Source organism: Colletotrichum godetiae (assembly GCF_030913485.1).
Source record: "Colletotrichum godetiae strain CBS 193.32 chromosome Unknown BDP55scaffold_37, whole genome shotgun sequence".
Classification (NCBI taxonomy): domain Eukaryota; kingdom Fungi; phylum Ascomycota; class Sordariomycetes; order Glomerellales; family Glomerellaceae; genus Colletotrichum; species Colletotrichum godetiae.
Window position 1 is genome coordinate 227,381 of NW_026851285.1, and position 18,460 is coordinate 245,840.

An 18,460-nucleotide genomic window follows, 5' to 3' on the forward strand; every position below is an offset into this window, starting at 1 on the left:
GCTCGCGTAGAACAACGAAAACGAGCTGACAAGTTCCAACGAAGCGCCGTCTGTGTGGTTATGCGTCTGATCTGGCGTGATGAAGGCGGCGCAATTTAAGCTCACGGTTTGGCGCGCGCCGGCGCCGAGGCCACTACCGCTATCGAAAGAAAAGATGGGAAGAGAGATAGAGCTAACTGAGCTAACGAGTATTAACGGCAAACTCAAGTCACTGAACCCTTATGCCCTTTAGGATTGGTTTAGGCCGTTCAGGATCCCGCGCCTTGGTGACGTGCTGGAGCCAAATCCCCGCCCCGGCCTGTCGGACGAATCGAACGAGTTAGTTTGCTTGTGGCTTCTTGGTCAGAGGTTGCGGCGGAAAGGAAGGCGGTCAGATTAGTCTACGGTGTGTGTGTAATATGTCAAATGTACGTGACCGGAAGGAAAAGCTGGTTAATTAGTTTTCCTGTGGCTTCTCTTCTGACAGCACGGCACTTGGGATATTGAAGTCTCCGGGGAGGGACGAGGGGGGTGGGGGGTGGTTCGCGAATGAGCATGGCCTGGCGCTGCGGGCCTTGTCCGGCACGTCCGCGAGATATCATCTCCACGTGCATTTTGATTCGATCGGACCAAGAGAGACATGAAGAAGAAAGGGTAAAAACAAGAGAGAGAGAGAGAGAGAGAGAGAGAGAGAGAGAGAGAGAGAGAGAGAGAGAGAGAGAGAGAAAAGCTGTTTTGGAATTCGGACACTACGCTAGGCTAGCTAGCTAGCTAGCTTAGCTGTTGTTGAAAAGTCCCGGTCATTTCCAATCTATGCCAGGCTGAAGAGGTGCCACGCTCGTCAATGCCGTGGTGGACGTGGGGAGAGTTGCGAACGACGGGCGTCAGGGCCGCCGACATGGGCCACCCGGTCGCAGGAACGACGGGAGCTCTTCTCCAGCTTGGTTCGACAGCTGGCTGGGTACTTCATTTTACTATGTAGAAGTATGTGGTAGTGAGGTATATGCCGAGAGTTTGAAAAGTACTCTTGGTGTGATCTTGTGAACGCGTATGTGAGCATTTGTGTGTGTGTGTGTGTGTGTGTGAGTTCCATCAGGGAATTCCGAAAAGAGGCACCACATTCGACAGAACAAGGGCAAGAGGAGCTATACTCGTACTAGGTAACAGCAAGGGTAGCATGAGCAGCGAGGCTAAGAAAAGAGTGGTAGCGTTGCAGCGAGCGATGCGATGCGGTCGATGTGGTGGTGCACTGGTGCTGGGTAAGGTCAGGTCAGGTTGGAAAGCTGCCCGAACGAGCCGTAGGCTGAAAGGCTCATTTTCCTCCGAGCTTTTTCTTTCGTCTTACTCTAGGTCTTGGTCCTGGAGTCTTGGGAGGAAATGCGCGCGATGCTTCCCGCCCATTTCGTGGTGGGGTCACGGTGTAACCTCTCCTCACTCCTCCATCCATCCATCCATCCATCCATCCATCCATCCATCCATCCATCCATCCATCCATCCATCCATCCATGATCCAAAGCTGTTGTTGCTGCTGATTGCTTGCTTGCTGCTCGACCCGCATCAAGGATGATGGCACTTGTGTCTGCGGCGTGGTGTCTCGGTACCTGAATTGCTGAATTGTTGGCCCGCACACGCTCCCTCTGCCATACGGTCTGAGTGCTCTCTCAGACTCTCTCACACCTGTGAGTCGTGACCTCGCCTCGGGAACGATTTCCATCCACTTTCCCAACAAGCTACCGAACCTGCCGATCATCTCCAAAAGAATTGAGCCGTGTCTGGTTCTGCCTCTATCCGTACACACAGACAGTCAAGAGAGACAAGTTCATGCAAGGACCAATCACTCGTGTGCCGAAAGTTTTGTAATTACCCTCAGAAGGAGAGCAAAGGGTCGGGGTACGGGTAAACAACAAGCAGTCAACCACTGCAACTCTCCTTTGGCTCTTCTGCTTCCCACGCTCTTCGGGTGACAATGACGGCATAAGCGTGGGCAATCTATTCGTACCCCCTACTAGCTAACCAAACGTCACTCAATCTCTCTATCATGACATAACTCTTGATCTTGAGGAAGCCGTCAGGTTATGCTCTCTCTCTCTCTCTCTCTTCAGAAACCAAAAGTTTGCGTACCGTGCCCCTCCACTTCCCCCTTGCATCATGGGCGGGGAAAGAGAGAGAAAGAGAGAGAGAAGTGAGAACGGAGAGAACGGAGCTCGGAACACACCCAAATACAAGGAGGCTGACCGACCGAGCCTAGAACGATAGGATATGGTAATGGGCAGTGAAGATCTCTCAGTTCTCCAGGAGCGAACGAACCAGAAACGTTCCTTCATCGGAGGGAAATCCATCACACACACATACGCAGACATACCTACATACATACCTATATACATGCGTACATACAAGTCATACGCACATTACATAGGCGCCGTCGCCGTCGGGGTTTTTACTCACTTCTCGCCAGCAGCGACAATCGTCCACTTGACCTTGAATAGGATAGGGGTGTGGCACTAACACCAACACCAACACCAACGATACAAACGACAACGACCACGCTTCATGATCCCCCCCCTTCCGCTGAATGCGCTGCACTGCACTGCATGCACTCCTCATGCGCTGAAGCTGTGTTGCGTTGCGTGCAGCACACACACACACTGCAGACAACAATTCGCTGCTGCTGCTAAATGTCCGTGCTCAGATTTGGCCGTAGAAGGCTTCCATCTGGCATCCTCCGGCCAGGGGAGGGGAGAGGGAGGGGATGAGTATACGAACCGTGGTTTCATCTCATGCCGGGGTACGCTTGCGGACCGGGGTAGTCGTTGGTCGTTCACATCAGCGTTGGGGCTGGGCTGGGTGCGGGAAGACTCGAAGAGCAAATCGACCAAAAAAAAAAGGGATCTTCCTCGTCATCCGTCCAGGGGTGAGTGAGGGATGGCCGCCGCGGCGACGACGACGGACGGGTGATCGTAGGCCCCTCATCAGGCCAGGCCTACCATAGGAGCCAGCCAGCCAGCCAGCCAGCCAGCATCATCATCTTCTTCTCCCCCCCGCGGAGTGATGCGAGTGAGCGAAGCAGGGGTTTGGGGTGATGTACCTTACATGCTGGTGATGCGGATGGGGAATTAGGGGATCCCACTTTCGCATCATCGCATCCGCTTCGTTTCGCTCATCCGCGGCCGCCATGCGTGTGGTGCGTGTTAGTGATGGGTAAAGACACACAGAGACATCTCGAGTGACGAGACATGACGAGACTGTTCTCGGTGCGAAAAGCGAGAGACTAGCTAGCTAGTGTACAGATACCCGTCTGATGCCTCTCACGTCACCAAAGTCTGCTACCGCTGCTGTACAAGGAAAGGAAAAAAAATGCCTAGCCCATCTATTCTGTACCATACGTGTCGAATATCTGGAAGGATGGACCCCCAAAGTCAAAATGACAAGATCCGGACTCGGCGGCGCGGCGTTGTCGGTGTTGTACGTCGGGGGCCTTGCAACGCCAAACTCTCTGCCGCTCGGGGATGCCCTCGCTCAGGATGATCAGGTCGAGGGAGGCCTGCTGCCATCTGAAATCCAGACATTTGAAATTCAAAATGGTGAGATGAACAACAAGAATGGTCTTGCTTTACAAGAAGTTACCGCCCGTCCGAAGTGACATCCAGCATGACCAGCTTCTCACACCAGAAACCGAGTGAGAGAGCGAAAAATGGGGCACAATTGGCCATAGAACATAGACGTAACACCAAGAAACATGTCGGTTGTCACTCTGTTGCTTTTTTGTCGGTGTGTTTGCTTCTTGGAAATCTCATGATGGCCCGGTCCTTTCACTTCCCTCCTCTCGAGTCTCTGACTCTCGGACGCGTCGCCTCGTCTCGCCTCACCTTGCCCTTGCCTTGGCTAAGGCTTGCCCGGGCCCCCGGTGGCCCTTTGCTCTCGTCATCGGGAGAGTAAACCGACAGCAACCCAACCCATGGGGCCAAACGCAAGAGAGCAGATGCTGCGTGTGTGGACTGGGCCAACCCACGGGTGTGTGGATCGTGTCGTGCGGTCGCCGGGTCCTGTCCAATTTCGTCGCGCAGAAGAGTGGGAATCCATCTCCGCGACGGCCGTCCGTGTGCGGCGTGCCCTGCCATACAGGAACGCCACCCGTGGAGTTTCTTCCCGGCACTGCTGCACGCATTGCAGGAGAAGAGACGACAAGATCATTTGACAGGAGCTGCTCTCACTCGCTGTTGCTTTGATGTGCATGCCGTTTCCCAAACTTTGCTCAAAATGTTGTTCCGACCGGGTTGGGGACTGGTGCCATGCCTGTGTTGATCCCAAGGACAGCTCCAAGATGAGAGGAACGGGTGATGGGCGTCAGGTATCAGGCTCATCAAGGTCCATCAGGTCCATCAGGCCCATCCATGAGACACGGGAGCGTTCGCGGACGCCACATCCGTCAATGCATGCTACTGCTTGTTGCTTTCCCTGCTTTGCTTGCGAGCCTCGCCCTGCAGGCTGACTGTTTGTTGGTTGGGCCAGCTGGCTGGCTGGCTGGCTTACGCTGCCTCTGTATTCGTACTTTGTAGTCTGTACGAATAGTAATACAGAGTATCCGTACGAACCACGAATACATCTGTCGCGTAGGGATGTAGTATACGCTTCCCGAGGAAAGCCAAGGCATGAGAGACAGAGGCAAGACATACCACCACGAATCCACCACAGACCGGGACAGGGTGACTTGCTCCAAGATCGGGCTGCCGTTGATGTTGATCTCAGGCAAGTCCAAAGCGAGACTCGTTCGGTACACAACTATGCAAGTCTGCAAGCCACTCACCAGCCGTTGCAACAGCTGTTCGCGGGCTACCCGAAGTCCCGTCGCTCAAGTCCAAGGTACCTGAGTCGAGCCGGAAGAGAACTGGGCGTTTTCGGTGTGGCAGGGAGCGGGTGGGAAAGGCAGAAGGGCGCCAAATCTACCGGCGCCCCGTCGGGCCATCAACTTGACACAAGGGCCTGTCAGGGAGTACCTGGCTCTGCTTCCCAGAGATCTCTGAATCGCCAACCAGACGCGCTAGGGAGATCCAAGAGGTTCCGACAGCGCGGCAACCGTGGGGCCATCGTCCAGCGAGCACTTCGTCCAAACTTGCCATTCCACCCACGCCCCCCTGCACGCGCGCGCGCGCGAATCGCTTCGTTACAACTTGCCCATTCGACAGCAACCCCGGCATACGTGTGGCTCCTCGTACGCTAACCTGCGTACCTGCGTGTCGCCCGTCACCTTCACCCTCCAAGAGTCTTGGCAAATCTCCAATCCACCTTGATCCAGCGAGGCGGGACTTTTGGCGTGTCTCAGTTGCCATGCCTTGGGATTGCAGGTGCATGCTGATTGCAGTCCGCGTCAGTCAGGGACTGTCGACAATCTCGTTCGAGTCTCGAGTCTCGGCTCGTCTGTTGTTGTCGTTGGACCTGCCAACCTGCCTGACAAACAGTGGATGCACCCGGTACTCGAAGCCGGCATCAAACTGCAGAAGAATCCTAGGATGCCCAATGCGCTAGCAAGGACTGACGACGCCTTGGAGAAGGAGAGAGCGATAGAGAGATAGAGAAAGAAAAAAAAGCCGGTGGCTTGAAGTTGGTGTGTGGAGATGCAAGATTGATTCTGATTGCCCCTCGACAACGGTCAAATTGGAGAACGGCAGTTCAGTTGGTTGGTTCGTACGTACGTCCGTACGAGATGACACTGACTGGGCCAACGCAACGCAACGCAACTCTTGTCTGACCCGCGATCTGCAAAACAAGGAGTTTGTGCGTGTGTTTGTGTGATCCGTACGCAGACATGGATACTGCATTTGCAGACCCGGAACAACTTGCTTATTTCCCCTTTGCTTTCCCGGCTTCGATATCCCGTCTCGTCCAAACAAATAAGCAGTGCTGCAGTTAGGAACTTAGGACGTGTAAAAGCCAAAGGGGGCCAAGACAAGAGAGCAGCCACACACTCCGGGATGCGGCTGCTGCGGCTGCGGCCACTCGAGTCACGACGCAGACGCCGGCCGCCGCCCGACTAACAGCGATTACCCGGTGATGACCTCAAAGCCGCCGTCGGGTCCGTTTGTACGACGCGAAATGTCTTTCAAGAGTCTTGGGAGGATCGAAACCTCAATCTGCATTGCCTGCTCGCAGCTACTCTATTCGATGCGTACAAGCAGAAAATAGCATCAGATCCACCGTCACCCGCCTTTCCATGGAGCAATTGTTGGTCTGTGTCAAGTCGACGGAGAGCCGCAGCCACGAGCAGGTAGCCGCGTCGGAGGCGGAAATAGATGCAGTTTCGGGGAGCGACCATGTGAACACGCCTGTGCCGCCAGAGACAGCACTGACCGGCCCCCGGCGACCAGGGCCGGGCGTGGGCGATTCTGAGGCTCTTCAAGCAAAGGCTGGGTGTGGTGGGTGCGATTGGATTGGTGTTGTATCGCGTCTAGGACTCGAGACAGGTGCGCACGAGTGCGGCGGCGCTTCTGTCGATGCCCAGTAACAGGCAGCATGGGCGAAGAACATGGGCTGAAGAGGACATAGCATGGATCGCGATCCGTGCCGTTGAAGCCAACGCGGGTTTGCTCTCTTTCTCTCTCTCTCTTTCCGACTCTCGTTGTCGGTCCGCTGAGCCCATTCTCGTCACCCTCGGCACTGTGGACCTCGGGCGGCTATGAATAGGACTCGAGGGTTGCAGTGGTATCGGACTCGCCTTTACCTTCCATTCGAAGTCAAGGCCCTCGGTTCCAGTGCCCCTTGCGGTTATGAAGGTTGCTTTCAGTCAGAAGTCTCAGTCTCCCACTCACCCCAGAGTCATGTGTCTCCACGGTGATTAGAAGCCAAGTCAAGTGGAGCTGAAGTTGCAACTTTTCATCGCCGAGGCAGCTGGTTGCTAGCATCGCTGTTGCGCACTTTCCATGTCCAGAAGTTGCAGGACTCGACCATGTGCGACTGCATTCGCGCCCGCGCCCGACCGCGCACAACACGCGTGGCTGTGGTCTTCGCCACGGCGATTGACTTGCAATGGGGCGATGGGTGAAGCTCGGTCTGAGTTGTGGGCAGCCTTGGTGCGCATCTGACCAACGAGGACTCGAGATGTTCGGTCAAGATTGGAGGCAAGCAGGCTTGAAAGCCGTTAGACAGGGAGGTCCCCAGGATGCGTCGTCTTCTCAAGGTCGGCGAGCACTAGCGGCCGTGCGATGACAAAGTTTCACGGCCTCGAGCAAAAATCACCAACTTGCCACCTTGTGCGACAAGGCCATGTCAATTACAGGTGACAGACGGGTGACCGATTGTTCGGCATGGCTTGTCACACCAGCGACGGGACGAGCAGGTCAAGCGGGTTGGTTGGTGCGGCTGCAGTGCGAGCAGGGCTCCCCTCGACAAGCCTTTCGAGTGCCGGTCCTGAATCCCCAACTTTTCCAAGACGTGGGAAGTGAAAGGGGGCAGGGGGGCGAGATTTTTCATTGAATCGCTGCTTGGCACACACTGAGTGTCGCCAACGGTATCTGGCGTCCGTGAACTTTGAAGTCTTCAACAACAAGTTTCCATGGCAGATGCGGGCGATGGATACCATCAAAGACAAAGGTACCACCTGCCACTGGCTCAAGCGTGAGCCCATGACTTGGAACGGAGTCGTTGATGTGCGTGCGCTTGTGGAGACGATGAAGCCGAAGACGAGATGAAAGCCCAGGGACCTGACGGCAAGTTGGCAAACGGGCATCGCTGCTGGTCCATGGCTGCCAAGACCTGCGCGGGTTTTGCAGTTGCGGTGTGTGCGGATATCATTGTCTGCCAGTGCCAGCTTCCAGGATTCCAGGAAGGCTTCTGAGCAGTGGAAGATTTGGCAACGGGGGGTCGTTGTGGGCAGCGACCAAACCAAATGAGGCAATTCCAAAGAAGGCCCCTGCTGCATCATGGTGCGGATATCTCGCAAGCAGACGACATTGACAAGCTTGCAATCAAAGGCTTGCCCGGCAAGCTGATACTGAAGCAGAAAAAAAGGGGTGGATTCCCTTGGAAGAAGATTCTGTCGTGCATGGCGGTATCGGCCACGACAATCAAAAGTCATGGATGATGATGATGATGGTGGTGGTCCCGTCACGGACAGTGTCAAGCTAACGAGTTTGCGAATTTGTCCGTAGTCCGCGTTGGCCCGTACGATCCCTAGCCTCATGGAGGCTCTTGATGCGTATCCGTGATTCCGTCCACTAGAAGCCGAAGTGAAGACCGGGGCCATGCCGCCCGCCATGGATGGATCATGGGAGAATAGGATCTGGCGGCCTGGCCATGGACTGCGGTGGACACGGCACGGCGGACATGACGCGAGGCACCTAGTAGACGTCTGCCGATGCTTCAGATGCGCGGGATCCGGAGATGGTGCGATCTGGAAATCAAATCAAAGGACTCGAGGGCCGAGGCCCGGGGGACGGGTATCTTGTAAGAGCCTCCGCTCGGCAGGGCCATGGTCTTACCACTGACGTACCATTCTATCCTCTTTCTCTCTGGGCATCTCTCCCTTTCGGTGCGTGTGTGTCTCTTTCGAGTCTTGTTCCTCGTTGCAACTTCGTCCGCCCACCTCTCCGGAAGGATCCAGAGTGGTATTCGGTCGTCGGCGGGCCTGCTCCGTTTCGATGGTCGTCCGCGACGGGGACTCTCAACCTCTATGAGGCCCTCACTCGGTCTCTCCCCCCGGCACCGCTGCAACGCCGTGGGCACTTTTGGGTGCCAGTGCCGAGCTTTGGTGCGTTGTTCGCGTACCTACATTGGATTGGGTTTAGGCAGTCTTGGGTTGTGGAGGATCCCATATTCGTTTATGCGTAAAAGGGGTGGAGAAATGGCTTTCCGATCTCTCAAGTGGACCATATTCCATTATCCATCATAACCACTACATCCCGAAAAGGGTCAGTAAAGAGCGGGGTCCATGTCACTTCCCAGGCACCGCCAGGGGAGCCCAGGCTGGAGGTGCCGATCGGACGATATTAGGTAAGGTGGCATCCGAACGGTGAGCAGATACCCAGGTACTCCGTACACCTATCCCACGCCATCCCAGGTGACCGGTCCAGTCGGGACGTTCCCCCCCCCTTCCCCCTTCCCCCTTCCATCCTTCACTGAACCCTTCCAGCTCCTCGGACACGGATATACGAGTCGCCCCGACCAACGAGCATCACCCCAGTCGAGCGGTCAACGAATTGTTCCTCCAACCTGGAAAGTTCTACGGATACAGTACCTTGCCTGTAGAGGGGCCCTCTGCGAACACTGCCACCATCGATCACGACGACGGTCAACCTTGACGGCCTCTGCAGCAGCCTCTGCCTTACTGTTATTGTTTTTCATCAAATTGCCTACCCTTACCATACCACCGTGTACCCGCTCACTAAGGCAATCTGACTCTGGAAATGAATTGCATCGGACAGTCTCATCTATTCACCCGCCGCCAACTTCCTACTGTATCTAGGTAATTTGTACGGATCCCTTACCTGAGCATCCGACGAGCGGGAGGCCAAAAGTCCCTGCGCCTGAGCCTTGTGAGACGTCGCAACAAGCTTGCTTTACCTCGCCGCGCTCCGTGTCACTGAACGTTATTTTGCGAACCGTGGCTCTGGATTCGGTTTGTGGGCGTGGGAACACCTCCTTTGCCTATTCCGAGTTCGCATTCCTCGGTCTCAGCTCTAGTGTAAGCTCTTAGCTCTGAGCACGCTACTTACCAGCCTTGTCGCCAAGCTCCAGGTTCTACCGTTCTGCAACGTAGCTCGGGGTGGCTTTGGAGTCTGGTCGTGACATTGACGGTGAGAGCGACGGCTTCGGAGTGGACGAAGCTCGATAGCTCGACTTTGCGCCCATCTCATTTCGTTTCGTCTCGTACCGTCCCACTCTCCGATATCCCCGTCGGTTGTCCTGATGACTTGTCGTCAAATCCATATCCGCAGTCTGCAGAGAAGACGGAGTACGGATAGAGTCTCAGCATGAAGAACGACTCACGTCTTCTGTGTGGGCGGCGGAGTGCAAGGGGAGGGGATAATCACGAAATGCGACAACGACAAGCGGGAACCCGATGTCTGGGCATTCCAGTGACTCCGGCCTGGACTCGCTCGAGTGCGATGCGGGTCTCGTCAGGTGTAGCAACTGTTGCTTGTTGTCTTTGGCCAAACTCCTATCATCGGCCGTGATCATTTACTGATGAGGCATGGTGCTAAACCTTCTTCACGACGATTCTAATGCGCGGCGATTCAGGTGCTGGTCGTCTGACGAGACAAGGCGGAGAAGGCGCGAGTTTGCAACGACCCTTGACAGCGTGGGCAGATGAGCCTCTCTTGCCCTGGGCGACACCGACACGGACGCCAAGGTGGTGGCCCTGGGTGTATGGGTATGGGTTGATGAGAAGTTGAAAATGAAATAGACCTCACTAGGCTCATCGCGCTCTCCACCATCTTCACTCCACCAAGCAGTGGATATGGGTTTGACTCTTGAGTCGACGTCGACGACGGGAGGTCGCAGCGCGGTGGGGAGAGAAGCGGCCCCCGTTGTTGTGCGGATGGATGGGTACGGATACTTGCTTGCAGTAACTCACGGACGCGGTGCTAGTGCACGTCGGCCTGGACTGTGACAGTGTCATCAGAGATAGGCGGCATCCGTAATGACTGCAAGAGGATCCCGTTGCTGCGTCCACTGTTCCAGTATCGAGGGTGAGGGCCCTGGAATCTGGATTCCTGTGATTTCCCGCCAGGGTGAGAGAGGGTATCGTGGGTACGATGACGGAAGCCGGACTGTGTTATTTGTAGGGAATATCACATAAGATGCGAGATACATATGTACTGTTCGCAGTACACTAGGTAACTAGAGGTTGAGGTGTGGTCTGGACATTTGCTTTCTTTTTGCGGGTACCCATCAGACTTGGGCCCTGGCCAGAGGGTAAGAAGTGCAAAGAAAGGCTTGTCATTGATTGTCATGGCATGGCATGGCCTAGGCCGCGGCACAAGACTTGAAGCTGCCGGCCGCCGGTATTTGCTCGACTCCACTAGTCGGGTTTTCCACCACTACCGGATCCTTTTTGCTTCCTTTTTCCTTCATCTTCTTTCCTTCTGCCCATTCCCCCGTTTCCCCTTTGTCTTGGCATCCTTCCTCCGCATGGCGTGGCTGCCGTGTGTGTGTGTGACCAGTGACGACTGACGGGTAGCAATTCTACCTGCTGAATTGAGTTTCCCCTCGATTTTGCTTCTTGGGTTACAGAGTATCGTCTTTTTTGCCTGTGAGGCAACGCCCCTTGCAGTAAGAAAGCGAGATGGATTCCCACCGCCTTCAGACCGCCTCCCACCGTCCACGGTCCCTTCTCCACTTTCCCCCATTCTTTTTCCCCCGAAGAAGAACCTAGACGGAGGAGAAGAAACGGCACGGGGAATTAAGAGACGATGCTCCGAGAGAGGAGCCTCCGAAATGAGAGTGGGAGAAATTCGCGAAGGAAAATAAGAAAAGACATCAACTACGGGTACAACAACAGAGTCAACAACTCACCAAGAAAAAAGAGGCCGGCCTTGACGGGCCTTACTCCGCCGAAGCCGCCCATGTCCACTCGATTTTCCACGCCCAATTTTAGTCTCAATCCTGGCATCTCTAGACTCTGGCCCCTGGTCCCTAGGTTCTGGCGGCGGCCCTGCCCTGTCTTTGGCCTGGGTGTGCCGTGCAGCCATGAGCCTCTCAGATATTCACCCCCGGGACTGCCGTGCCTTACCCTGGCAGGCTACGGTTGCAGTGAAGGCGGCTTTCTCGCTGCAGTGTGGCCCTGTGCCTGGTGCCTTGCACGTAACGGGGAACGTTATTGTCACTCGAGTAAGGTAAAGGGTGGGGTGGGGGAGGTTAGGTTGTTCGGGAAGCCTTGGAGAGCGGAGTGAGAGGTATCGATAGTTGAGCTGAGTTAAGAAGAGCCCAGCTGGGAAGTCTTTGGATGGGGGGGGAACGCCTAAGAGGGGAATGGAACCAACCTCAACTCTCCATCAACTCTCCATCAGCCCAGCTTTCGGCAAAGGCGCGTTAGGGTGAGTCTTAGCACATCTTAAAACCCCATTTATGAGTCGCAATCGCCAGGCATTATCTGGGCGGGCCAAGGCGAATCATGACATGGGGGAACTAAACTCGCTTCTGTCTAAGGTAGGCTCTAGAATCGCCTTATTTCACTCAGTCACTGTGAGAAGAGACGCAAGGCCAAGACCAAGGCAAGGTACACTATAGCACGGGTGATGCTATTGATGTCGACACACTACCTTATTCCGCCATGTGCATGTGCATGTTCTGGTACACCACCCATACGTATATGTATTTGTAGTATGTGTACTCCGCACTCCGTACCTTTGAGGTATGCAATAACACACGATGCTAAGGTAAGCAGCGGTACCTTGCATGATTACCTCATCGTCCATCCGACTGGCAACTGCACCTGCACCTGCACCTGATGTCAATTGGCAGGTATCAATTGGTGACTTGGCAGTTGGCATGTTGGTCCTGGCCTTCCCAACTGGGGGCTGCTAAGGCTGACTTGAGACGACTAACGTCTGAAGACGACTGCCGCGCCTGTTTTACCACACCACACCGATGGCACGACGGCATTCCCGCCCATCCCAAACCCATACTCCATACCAGAGTCCATACCACATCCGTCACTTCAATGCGAACTCTTGCCATCATCAGTCCCATTTCGTGACTTTTCGTCCCATCATCCTGCCACATCCATCACGCACATCTTCCAACTTCAGCCCACCACCTCCATCCCCGTTGCAACCAAACCCCAACTTGATATCCTTTCCCGCCCCATGGCGGCTGGCCCATGACCCATCTGTTCGAAATAGCATCATCAATGGGCTAATTATACATCCCTTTTTCTTTTGGCCCCATCTCAGCCCAGTGACAGCCCAGTCCAGTTCCAGCTTCCCCTCCCGAACCTCCTCATGCTCATCCCCGCCATGCATGGCATGCTCGGTTCATCCATCGTGTCGTGGGACATGGCATACCGCATGGCATGGCATGGCCTTCATCGAGATGACCACCACCTCCACGTGCCCTTGACTGGCCTCTTTCCGTCGGGCCCTGCCCTGTCTTCTTCCCCGTCCCGCCATCACGGAACCCGCGGCGAAAAGCCATCTACTATAGCTCTCACCATACTCGTCTGGTGTTCCTCGTCGCAAACCTACGATAGATCTTCTAGAACATGGTCAGCAGGGGCAATCGCCGCTCACCTTCTCTATTTACGCTTTTGCAAAGCTGCCAGAGCTTGTTGCATGTGCTGCCTGTGTTAGACAAGATAGCTTGGTGATAGACAGGGTCTGGTAGGCCTGGGTTTGCGATAGCTCCCATTAGCTTCACCTGCCTTGCGCGGCTCTCTGACGAAAGTCGACGACAACCCCTCCCGATAGGATCAAGGATGCAATTCGTGTCAAGAAAACGACCCTGTCCGTGCCGCGTCAACGACGGCTACCCGCAGACAAAGAATAAAGCAATGTTGGTGGCAGCTTCTCACCAACCGCCTCTTGGCGCGTGATAGCAAACTCCTTGCTGACAACAACAACCTAGTCGAGCTACCAACGACAAATCACAGGTTTCTCCGGGCGAGGGCATGGGAACTTCAAACCTAGAACCCGAAGTATACACTACAGAGAGAGAGTAACCTCGCAACCTCGGGTCTCGATTTCATTGTTTGCAAAGAGAGGAGAAGAAAAGCCTGTGCCGCGTGCGGAGTTCGAATTCATTTACATGCCGCCAAACAGCCTTCGCGTCACACATGGTCCGAATCCACCAACCGCTGGAGATTCCGTCGTTTCTCGCCATGTTTGACGACGGAGAAAATGGGTTGCCCCCCTTCCCCTCTATGCTACAGCTGCTATCGTTTGCGGCTCTCTCTCTCTCTCGCTCTCGAATCCCTCCCTACGTAGTATTGTAGACGTTACGCGTCTTCCCGTCCATCTGGAGCAGCCCATTCTTTTGTCCTGCTCCCCCGCACCGCCGTGTTTCATATCATGACCATTACCGAAAAAGGAAGTCTTTCCAAGGTCCAACGAAGGGGGGGTCGGCTTGCTGTAGGTATGTGTGTGTGCGTGTGCATGTTTGCAGAGGCCGCCGCGGGAGACTCGGGGATGGTGACAAACGGCTTGCTCGTCATCGGGAGGAGGCTCGTTCCAGGCAGGGAGAGGGAGGTTAGCGATCGACGTTCGGCCGGTAAATCTCCCTTCAATGATCGTTGGATCTCATAACATGGGCAAGGACGGGAGGGGAGGGGGAAATTTGTGATCTCTGCCGTCGGAGACGGTCGGACAGCGCAGGATCCGGTCGGTCATGGTAGGTAACCTAGCTCTAGCTTCTCATCGCCTGATCAGCCGCCACGTGAGGCTCGAAGACGGCATTATACCAAGAGAAAGGAGAGGGTTGTCAAACTCGTCACCTCTCTCGAAGTTTTGCCGCGGCCCTTCTCGTCATTGGTAGTTCTTGTCCTTACCACTCCCGTCGGCATGGCTCCAGGGGCTCCCACCCGCAGACGGGGGGACAGAATCCCTTCCCGCGCACCGGCGAAGTTATTCGGTTCGGACTACATATCTCCTCCGGTGGCGGTCGTTGGCCACTACGCGTGTTCGGGATGGAGGCCCAGCCCTCGGAGGAAGTGACCCACGCCGTTTCGCCCTCCCGCAGTCCCGAGTGTCCGATATATTGGTCCCTTTTCGGGAGGCCTTTTCAAACTGCACTGCCTCCTTCCTCCCGTTCGAAATACGATCCCACGCCGAGGGCTCGTCTTCTTGGCCCGGGTCAAGACGAGGGTTGGAAGTTCGGGAGGGAATACGTGGATACGTGTCGGAACAGGCACGTTCGGGGTTTCCACGTTAAACAGGTTCAACGTCGTCATGCGTGGGAACCAAAAGGTCGCGTTGAAACAGGGCTGGGCTACCTTGGGCTCGGATTTTCCCCCTCTCCTTCACGCTTTCATGCCACCGTCAGATGTGTAGATATCGGTCTGATGTCGCCGGAGAAACTAGCATCATGTTTTCCCGTGGAGTTTGTTTACCTCTTACCAAGATTCCTCTCTCTTCGTCAGGCACGCACGGCACGCTGTAGATCATGAAACTCTCAGTCCGATATATATGGGGGTCAAGTGGCGAAGAAACGTTGCGGGCGTCTGTGAGCAGTGAACTGCCGTCCCAAGTTACGTGTAGATCAGTTCTGGACCGAGCTTCGTTCGGATGACTGTTTTTTTTTGTTTTTTGTTTTTGTGATGTGTTCCTGGGGGAGGACAGGCATGATGGGACGATATTATTGTATGTCACTTTACTTCAGAACCAAGAGTGTAGAACGGATGATTTCATAGCTTTGACCATCTTGGAAGCCGCGATATCCCCATCTGAGCTTCGAAAGTTTAGCAGGAATGGCACGCTCTTGGTATCGCTTCATACCCCTTGCCATGCTTTTGATCCTTGAACTCAAGCAACTACTGTACAGGTGTCATCTAGGTAGTCTTTTCCTTTGAAGCTCGACCGGTGGGAGCATTACTATGCCGAGAGTTATTGTTCTGCGATGAATGACCATTGACCAGCGCCCCTAAGCTGTCTTTTAACCTTCGTTGGTTCAGCAAGGTGTTGCAAGTTGATAGCTTGGAGCCGGGCATCTAGGCTTCAAGCAAATGCAGTAACTCCATATGTCCATTAAGGTGCACGTAGATTGTTCGTTCAACACGATTCATGGAGATGTATCTCGTGCGAGAAACATTCAGGCCCCCGCGTTACCCCTTTTCGAGTGTAAAGGATAGAGGTTATCAACCTGTGGCTTAGTTTCTTTCACATGCCGTAACTATAGCTGACCGTAACTCAAATGTTTCCATGATTTCCACGTGTTTTGTGTGTTTCTAAAACAAATGATGAGCGAAACTGGGCTGTAAAAGGGTCCTATGACCTGCCATCCCGTTCCCTCTTGGAGCCCAGCATTGGCTACTCTCAGGGTGAGAAGTCAGGGAAGTAGCCGTAGCCCCTATCTTGAATTGTTCCGCCACCGGGACTTTGCATTTGTTGTTGTAGTTGACACTTGGCTTCCTATTGAATGAGTTCAGAATGAATTCTATCCGCGCTCGGGAGACAGCTACATAGAGCGAAGTGACTGCCCAAGTATGTTCATCCTTTCGGACCATGAAGGTACTTGAAAGTGTTTTGTACGATTCTCCAAAGATGCTTGGGTCTTACAACGCCAGTATCATGTACAACTGAAAGCGCCTTGGGATACTCTGGCGCATACATTTGTTGTTTGATTTATTCCAAGGTGACCGCAGGTGCTTTCAAAAGTTTGCCCTTTGCAAAAATCTCTTTACGGAATCGTCTTTTAGCGTATACTAGCACATGCATCTGTTGTTTGGTTTATTCTAGGTACTTCAGTACTTGGAAAAGTCCACCTTTTACGAATATCTCTATACGTAATTGCCCTTTAGTAGTGTATCCTAGCATGAATGTATCTCTGCAAGTTAATCATGTACTATGATCCTTTAATCGTGCAGAGCGTTTGCTGGAAAAGACACCCTATCGGCCCGTTGGGCCGCACCACCAGCCGCACCCTGAACGGTGATGCCGTCAAGGTCAGAACCGCCCAAGGGTATTGCGCCGCCGTACCTTTTAAACCCCCTAGCCCCGCGTCACGCCGAGCTAGGACTCTGGCGAATAAACACATTGCAAGGAGTACCTACTTTGTACTCGTTATCATTGTCGCTGAGTGCGTGAGGCTATGGTTGGGTATTCGCTGTTACTTTAGTATTTTCAAGTCGTCAAACTGTATTCGCATACTACACTTAGGTGCTCGAGCATACAGGTATTCTGCCACCTGAGGCTTACATGCCCATCTATATTTCCGCAGGCATGGCTGAGATAGTTACTTCAAAGGAGTGTACCCTAAGTCAGAACATGCACTGAATTGCTTCTATACATTTTATGAGTCAACACACGCGGACGTGAATAATATCAACGACTTTGTGATGACCCAAATCTTATGCGTTGGGATGTTTCCAATTTTTGAGCTTACTGCTAAGAACTATCTGTCATTTTTCATATTGGATGGTCTGACGTATTAGTTCAACTTGCCCATCATAAACTCCAACATATCTCTGCTTTAGTAGTCATAGAATCCCTTTCCGCTCTTCTTTCCCATCCAACCAGCATCGACCATCTTGCGAAGCAACACACTCGGCCGGTACTTTGAGTCACCAGTCTCCTCGTGAAGAACCTTCATGATGGCGAGGCAGGTGTCTAGACCGATGAAGTCGGCAAGTTGTAGCGGGCCCATGGGGACATTGGTGCCATTCTTCATGATGGCATCGATTGACTCCTTGTCGCCGACGCCGGTCTCCAAGCAAATGACGGCTTCGTTGATGTAGGGCATGAGGATACGGTTCGCGAGGAACCCGGGGGAGTCAGCGGAGACGGAGGTGACTTTGCCCATGGCCTTGCAGAACGCGACGGCCTTGTCCAGCGTCTCCTGGCTGGTCTGCAGACCGCTGATGATCTCGACGCCCTTCTGGATCGGGACGGGGTTCATGAAGTGGGTAGAGACGACGCGGGAGCTCGCGGAGGTGTCTGTCGGGTCTTGTGTGGTGGAAGCTGCAATACGGGTGATGGAAATGGATGAAGTGTTTGTGGCCAAGATGGCATGCTTCGGGCAAACCTGAGCCAGCTTGGAAAAGATGTCAAACTTGAGCTTGGGGATTTCAGGAACGGCCTCAATGACAAAGTCCACATCCGACAGCTCGTCAATCGAAGAGGCTGGCGATAGGAGGGACCGGGCCTTGTCGGCCTGCTCCTGTGTGATTCTGGACTTGGAAACGTCCTTTGCGAGAAGCTTTTCTGATGAGTTGTTAGCCCGCCGCCTTCGTCAGCAAGAAATTGTTGAATGCTCACCCGCGAACGCAATACCCTTGTCCAGGGCCGCCTTGTTTGCATCGACAAGCGTCACTGGGACTTGTGCCCTCTGAGCAGCCACAAGGGCGATGCCGAGTCCCTAGGTTCGAGCCGGTCAGCTTTTCGATGCCGCATATTCACATGCTAATTCGTGAGCTCACTCACCATCTGTCCAGCACCGATAACACCCAATCGCTTTACTCCCCCCGTTGCAGAAGCAACTCTAGGAGTAGAGCTGAATGTCCGGAGTTGCCCCGGGAGCTTCGCTACAGCCCGTACGCGAGCAATTGAAGTCGCCATAGTTTATTGAGGTGAGCGAGACGTCAGTGTGCAGGGATTACGATCTCGGTGATGTTCGAGTAAGCTCGGCGATGGCCGCGTCGGGGATTGGATGAGAGTTCGCGAGGAACAAGTGAGCGGGTTACAATCAGTGAAGAGGGAGAGAGTAATCCACGAGTCTGCTTTGAAGTGCTTTTAAGATTGAAGTACAGAACGGAAGTCCGTGGCCAGATATCGTTCCTTGTCCAAGGCCATGATGATGTCCATGACCCGAGGTTAACCGCGGCCCCTATCAAGCCCCC

At 54.2% G+C, this 18,460-nt stretch overlaps 3 protein-coding genes across 3 annotated transcripts; 1 reads left to right on the plus strand and 2 right to left on the minus strand.

Moving 5' to 3' along the window:
- Window positions 1–4,412: 4,412 nt before the first annotated feature.
- BDP55DRAFT_634822 (uncharacterized protein) lies at window positions 4,413–5,549 on the plus strand (the record flags this gene model as incomplete). The annotated part of the gene is made up of 3 exons (XM_060572717.1): window positions 4,413–4,470; window positions 4,536–5,188; window positions 5,322–5,549. 3 exons carry the CDS (start codon window positions 4,413–4,415, stop codon window positions 5,547–5,549), a joined length of 939 nt encoding a protein of 312 aa, XP_060426560.1.
- A 1,619-nt stretch (window positions 5,550–7,168) lies between these two features.
- BDP55DRAFT_247075 (uncharacterized protein) lies at window positions 7,169–8,334 on the minus strand. Its single transcript, XM_060566253.1, has one exon. It carries the CDS (start codon window positions 8,225–8,227, stop codon window positions 7,286–7,288), a length of 942 nt encoding a protein of 313 aa, XP_060426561.1. The 5' UTR covers window positions 8,228–8,334; the 3' UTR covers window positions 7,169–7,285.
- Window positions 8,335–17,094: 8,760 nt separating this feature from the next.
- On the minus strand, window positions 17,095–18,179 carry BDP55DRAFT_731314 (3-hydroxyacyl-CoA dehydrogenase; the record flags this gene model as incomplete). The annotated part of the gene is made up of 3 exons (XM_060579799.1): window positions 17,095–17,825; window positions 17,880–17,979; window positions 18,045–18,179. 3 exons carry the CDS (start codon window positions 18,177–18,179, stop codon window positions 17,095–17,097), a joined length of 966 nt encoding a protein of 321 aa, XP_060426562.1.
- Window positions 18,180–18,460: the final 281 nt, after the last annotated feature.